The 6,915-nt window shown below is 39.1% G+C and overlaps 1 protein-coding gene across 1 annotated transcript; it reads left to right on the top strand.

The window, feature by feature from the left end:
- The first annotated feature begins 248 nt into the window (after nt 1-248).
- On the top strand, nt 249-6,476 carry srprb (SRP receptor subunit beta). The gene is made up of 7 exons (XM_053486756.1): nt 249-436; nt 754-848; nt 930-1,007; nt 1,122-1,204; nt 2,596-2,732; nt 3,235-3,289; nt 5,828-6,476. The coding sequence occupies exons 1-7, from the start codon at nt 295-297 to the stop codon at nt 6,033-6,035; spliced, it is 798 nt and encodes a 265-aa protein (XP_053342731.1). The 5' UTR covers nt 249-294; the 3' UTR covers nt 6,036-6,476.
- The last annotated feature ends 439 nt before the right edge of the window (nt 6,477-6,915 follow it).

The raw sequence follows: 6,915 nt of genomic DNA, 5'->3' as shown, positions 1-6,915 counted from the left end.
ATTTACAGTTACATGTGAAAAAAAAAACGTTTTTCTCTATATGAGCTAAAACTAATATACAGTATATATACATATACTTTATTGATCCTGGGAAATTATTGTGTTACTGCAGCAGCAGGTTACATAAACAGCACTAAGTGAGGGTGGACTTTTTATTTTTTTTTTTAGATTTTTTTTTTTTTTAATTTCCACACAGATGTACAAACAGCACTAACTGCTCTGAGGTGTCTTCTGCGCATGCGCACACCTAAAGGACACGTGTGTCGGAAGCTTCTGTGCACTAGCAGCCTCGCCATGGAGGATAAAATAAACCTGGATTTGGAAGACTTTTCTTCGGAGCCATATTTAGAGACGTTTATTAAGGAAATAACCGAGCAAGACCCTTCATTTCTGATCGGAATTTTCGTTGCTATATCTGTTGTTATTATTACAATAGGTAAGCAAGCTTACTTTTACAGAATGTTTGGGCCGCGTATGAACCTCGACAGGAAATACAGATCCCATCCGTTTTCAGGCAAATCCTACCTTTAGGGCTGTGATTGGCTGACAGAGGAGCTGTTTGGCTTAAAAGAATCTAAGCTGGTTGTTGATTGGTGCTGAGAACCGCGCAATAACCAATCACAGTGCAGGAGGCGGGATTTGTCGGAATACGGATAGGGAAGAAAGCTGGCATGCAAGTTCGTATTCTTTTGACTGAAAAACAACATATTTGTAACTGTTACGTGAATAAACCATCCTGTGTGTACATTGCAGTATTTTTGAGATTTTTCTTGGTCGCCAAGAAGACAAGAAATGCTGTGTTGCTGGTTGGTTTGTGTGACTCTGGGAAAAGTCTGCTCTTCAGCAGGGTGAGGAAGAAGAAATAAAAATAAAAAGTTTTTTTTATTTATTGCATTAAATTGAATTTAACTGGTTATTTGTGTCTCCAGCTTCTGACAGGTAACTTTATTAAAACTGTGACATCTACAAGCGAAAGCAAAGCAACCTACAGAACAAAGAAGGAGAAGGTAAAAACCAAAACACAAATAGGTTAAAGACCTGACACAAGTAGGTCTGAGTTATTTCACTGTTCAGATCTGAGTGTCAGAGATTCAGGTGCTGTTTTTGTGTTGTAACCACAGACCACCCGCTGGACCCTTGTGGACACTCCTGGTCATGATAGTCGAAGAGCTCAGGTTATCGAGAAGTTTAAGGATTCTGCCAGGTAAACCGGTGTGAGATTACCTATTCCAGGTTGTAGACGTGCACCATAACATTATGACCACCCTGTCTAATATTGAGTAGGTCCCACCTTTGCCACTGAAACAGTAGTAATAATATCAATAAGTTATTTATAATGCACTTTATATTTGAAGCAAATCTACAAATTATTTCAACCCAAAAGTTCTGATAAAAGAGGGAGAATTTTTAAGACCAGATTTAAAATCAACAGCCTGTGGCATCCCCTATGACACTTTTCTACTGAAGCCAGCATTAACCTTTGCATCAGTGTGAGCTACACTATCTCTTCTATGGGATGGGACTATACGGGCCAGCCTTCATTCCCTATATACATCAGTGAGCCTTGGCCAGTTCACTGGTTTTCCTTTCTTGGATCACTTTTGGTATGTCCTGACCACTGCAGCCTGAGAACATCCCACAAGAGCTGCAGTTTTGGAGTTGCTATGACCCAGTCGTCTAGCCATTATAATTTGAACCTTCTCACAGTAGCTACATTTTTAATATCCAGTTACAGTGGTGGCTGGAAGTGGGTGGAATATATTAACCAGCAAATGAACTTTTTTTTTTTTTTTTTTTTTTGAAGTTGATTATGTACGTAAAAAAAAGGGCAAGCATATTGATTAGAGTGATTTTGACACAAAGGCCAAATTGTCATGGCGAGATGACTGCGCTAAAACCTAAAAGGTTGCAGTACTGTTCTCATGGCAAAAGGGGTTCCTACTCAATATTAGGTAGGTTGTCATAATGTTATGGATGATCAGTGTATATGGCTTGTCTAGTGTTCAGCAGACTCTTATCCATACCCAGTGTCTTTTTGTAGCCTCCATCAACCTCCTCCTCGTGTTAGTAGTGACCTTTTCTCAATGTTCTCACCTACTTCTGGAGGTTTGTGAACGCCAAAACCCTTATACGGAAGCACCTCCTTTTTTTATCCCCCCGATTTTCTCCCTAATTAAATGCATACAGTTCCTACCTGTCATCTGGGAACTCCCACATCAAGGCTACAACTACAAACCAGGGAGGGCGAAAAGTATCATGTACTTCCTCCAAGCCACATTGCGCCACCGACCGCATCGTTTCGAACTGCTTGCTCGTCCACATACTTTTGGTCATATAGTGTATGAGAAAAAACAAAGAAAATAAGATGCAGCCTGACTGGGAATCACATTTTAACCAGTATGTACTGTAGGTTCACCTCAATCAGGTTTTTGCCTCCTGGACGTGTGGTTTAATAAATCTTGAACCATCGTAAATTCATGAACCTTTCTATAAATTTGAAACATTTCTCCTAATGTTAAGGTGTTACTGGTAAAGTGGAAGTTACTTCTTTATAGACGTATAACTGAGGTTGATTGCTTGTCCCTGGTCCTGCAGAGCGATCGTGTTCGTGGTAGATAGCGCCATTTTCCAGAAGGAGGTAAAGGACGTGGCTGAGTTCCTCTACTCCATCCTGACGGACAACGTAGTGATTGAGAACACTCCGACGTTGCTCATAGCCTGCAACAAACAAGGTACGTTGAACACTGTAGTTTCTAACACGAACCCGTACGAACACGTACGCTTTAAGTAAGTTATGCAACAAAACGATTTAATACACTTTATATCTTTAGACAACATTTGGTATTCAAGAAAATCTAACTATATAAGAAATGGAACATTTTTGGGTGTGTATTTTAGAGAAAAAAAATTAATGACAGGGTGACATCAATTCTGAAGCGAAAACTGAATCCTAAACTAACTATAATGGATGGATTTAATGGTGGGTGGATTATTAGGATCAATACTTTCTGACTAACCAGACTTGATGAATCAACAGTGATGTGGTATAACTGATATAAAGTTAGACTTAGGAAATTGCTGTATTTATGCTTTGGCCCAGAACACATGGAGATCTCTGTAGACCGTCGTCTAGAGTGACATGAAACCTTTAATTTTACTGATGCTTGCTTAAACTCCTCATTCCTTTGTGTGTGTGTGTGTGTGTGTGTGTGTGTGTGTGTGTGTGTGTAACAGACAACACCATGGCAAAATCGGCTAAACTGATTCAACAGCAGCTGGAGAAAGAGCTGTAAGTGATCACCTTTTTCAAATACTTTAATTTTCTGTCAACTCGAGTCGCAGTCACTACCTGTGCAATCGGGATTTATGTAACATCTGGACTAAACCTGTTAATGACTGCTAGATCTTCTCTTTGAGAACTTTTACGAATCTCATGAAAAAGACTTAAGGACCTAGGAACTTGTTGGGAATAATACCTTAAGTTGTGTTGTTTAGATGGCATGTCATGTTACCAAAAAAAAAAAAAAAGGTTTCCATTCAGGAAAGTTGTTAAAAAAATATATCGAGGAATATCCCTTAAATATCCACTATGTAAAAGATAGATTGTTTGCACTATTTGCTATAGATTGTGTTGTTCATAATTTTATTTTGTAAAGTCTTTGAAATAAATAAAAACACTTAAATTGCATTATGTAAGGAGTTAAAAAAATAAAGTAACAGTTTTTACTGATCGTCCACACTCATGTTAGCGGTATGATAAGAGCTTTCCTCACCATCGGTGTCCTTATCAGTCACATTGAATGGCAATTTCTGACGTAATGATTCTTGGTATTTTGGTAAACCAGTGCCATTGTACTTACACTGATCAGCCATAACACTAACACAGATTATTATTAACTATACATTAATGCCCTTGGCATTTTTCATGTTTTGTTGCCTTAAAACCTGGAAATAAAATCTATTGAAGGTTTGCACCATTTTATTTACAGAACATGCTTACAATTTTAAAGATGTGAGTTTATTTTTATTGTGACACAAACATCAAATAGGACATGATAACAGAAAACTTCAGCCTGCATAACTATTCACCCCACTAAAGTCAGTACTTTGTAGAGCCACCTTTTGTGGCAATTACAGCTGCAAGTCGCTTTGGAGAAGTCTCTATGAGCTTGCCACTGGGATTTTTGCAGCATTCCTCAAGGCAGAACTTCTCCAGCTCCTTCATGTTGGATGGTTTCCACTTGTGAACAGCAATCTTCAGGTCTGACCACAGATTCTCAATTAGATTGAGGTCTGGGCTTTCCAACACATTTAAATGTTTCCGCTTAAACCACACGAGTGTTGCTTTAGCAGTATGCTTCGGATCATTGTCTTGCTGGAAGGTGAACCTTCGTCCCAGTCTCAAATCACAGGCAAACTGAAACAGGTTTTGCTCAAAAATATCCCTGTATTTAGCATCATTCATATTTCCCTCGACTCGGATCAGTTTCCCCAGACACTGCTGCTGAAAAACATCTCACAGCACGATGCTGCCACCACCATGTTTCACTGTGTTCTTGGGGTGATTGGATGTGTTGGGTTTGCCCAGACATAGCGTTTCCTTGGTGGCTGAAAAATTTAATCATAGTCTCATCTGATCAGAGCACCTTCCTCCATATATTTGGGGAGTCACCCACAATTCTTTTGGCAAAACGTGGCTTCTTATTTTTAACACCCAAGTAATAGCTTTTTTTCTGGCCACTCTTCCATAAATCCCAGCTCTATGAAGTATATGGCTTTTTGTGATTCCATGCACAGATGCACCAGTCTCTGCTGTGGACCTCTGCAGCTCCTTCAGGGTTACCTTTGGTCTCTGTGCTGCCTCTCTGATCAATACCTTCCTTGCCCGGTCTGTGAGTTTTGGTGGGTGGACCGCTCTTGGCAGGTTTGTTGTGGTACTACGTTTTTTCCATTTGAAGATGATGGATTTGATGGTGCTCCAGGGAATCATCAAACATTTGGATATTTTTTTATAACCCAACCCTGACTTGTACTTCTCTAACTTTGTCCTTGACTTGTTTGGAGAGCTTCTTGGTTGTTATGATGTGATGCCTTATGCTTAGTGAGTTATCTTTTCAGAAAAGGTGTATTTATACTGACAGATCATGTGACACTTAGATTGCACCTAGATTATGTCACTTCTGAAGGTAATTGGTTACACTAGAACTTTTGAGGGGCTTCATAGCAAAGGGTATGCATACATATGAACATGGCAATTTTTAGATTTTTTATATATTTTTCTCATTTCACTTCACCAAGTTGGACTATTTTGTGCAGATCCATCACATAAAAAAGGCTCATCTGTCTGGTCCAATCCTAAACAAAAGCCACAAATTGCAGGAAAAAAAAAGAGGTCTTGTGAATTCATGTCTCAAGAGATCAAAGCGTGCTTAATGTTGTGAGGTTTTAATGTTATGGCTGATCAGTTTTTATTTGGAATAATTGTATATATAGTATTATAGATCTTTTAATGGTAGGGAATGGCTATTTAATTCAATAAAGATTTATTTGTATGGCGCTTTTAACAATTTCCATTGTTGCAAAGCAGCCTTAAACACTCAAAAGAATTATAAAAGTTTGCATGGAATGTGATTGTGTATGAATTAAAATGATAAGACTGTCCATTATCCTAGTGGACACTCTTTAAACATTACACATAAATCCTTCAGCTACAAGCAGTAGAGTTCACTTAAAAATCTGTCTTTTTAATTTTTTTTATCAGTAGCACGTACATGGCCATCAAGTTAGTACACTCAGACCGATTAAATCCTTTGTGTCTGCTTCACAGAACCACTCTGAGGGTGACCCGCTCCGCAGCCCTCTCGTCTCAGGACGGCTCGGTTCAGTCCACGCTGTACCTCGGAAAGAAGGGCAAGGACTTCGAGTTCTCCCAGCTGTCCATGCAGGTGGAGTTTGTGGAGTGCAGCGCGCGCGGCAAGAGCGAGGACGAAGACGCCCAAATCGATGCTTTAGAGAAGAGTTTAGCCAAATTATAAACGGTCATAAGCATAACAGGTTGTGGTTAAAGACGTACAAAGCTGAAACCGTGTGTCTGAATTTAAAGTCTTTTATTACGCGGCTTTTGAGTCAGTATTATTTTTTTTTCTGTTTTATTTAGACTTGTATACATCAGCTGACCTAGGACCATTCGCATAAAAGTCTATTTATGTCTGATTTTAAGTGTAATAAGGGACTCGTATCCAAAACATTCACACACGTTTATTTATTTGGACTACACGAAGTTCTAATTTAACACAACAGAGTGCTATTTTTATTGTGAGGTACTGTACCACCAGTTTACTGTGTTGCAAACATTGCTGTATTTCCTCCACGCCTGCTTTCGTGCCTTACATCTGGAACGCTGACAGCGTGATTGTGGGAACTCATCAAGCTCAAGCTCTTGCTGAAAGCTGTAAATAAACAGTCTGATTTTTTTTTTTGGTTGCATGCTTAGCTTTTAATCTGTGTGTTGTGCACTCATTTCCACAAGCTTCATTAAATCTAGTTCTTTTCCCTCTAATTGTAGATTTAGGCAAAATCTAAAGTCATTTGGACACTATTTGTTTAACTGTGCTGGTGCATGAAGTACAAATCACGCTTCGACACTGTTAGGGTTGAAGGGTTTATTGCTACACTTTGGTTTAAACCTTTCTCTTGCAAATCTCCAAACACTGCCTCACTCGCTCACCTTCATAAAGTTAAATGTTAAAGTACCATAAAAGAAGCAAAACAGCTTCGCTCGAGATACTTCAGAACAAAATGACTATAATTCAGTTCACACTCAGACACGTAAAATCCAGCGTTCAACCTGAATCGGATTTACTGAGGACCAGGACATTCATTTGCCAGGGCAAATCTGTACAGTTTAAACACACT

Source organism: Clarias gariepinus, chromosome 25 (assembly GCF_024256425.1).
Source record: "Clarias gariepinus isolate MV-2021 ecotype Netherlands chromosome 25, CGAR_prim_01v2, whole genome shotgun sequence".
Classification (NCBI taxonomy): Eukaryota; Metazoa; Chordata; class Actinopteri; order Siluriformes; family Clariidae; genus Clarias; species Clarias gariepinus.
This window is presented reverse-complemented; position numbering and strand designations above follow the sequence as displayed.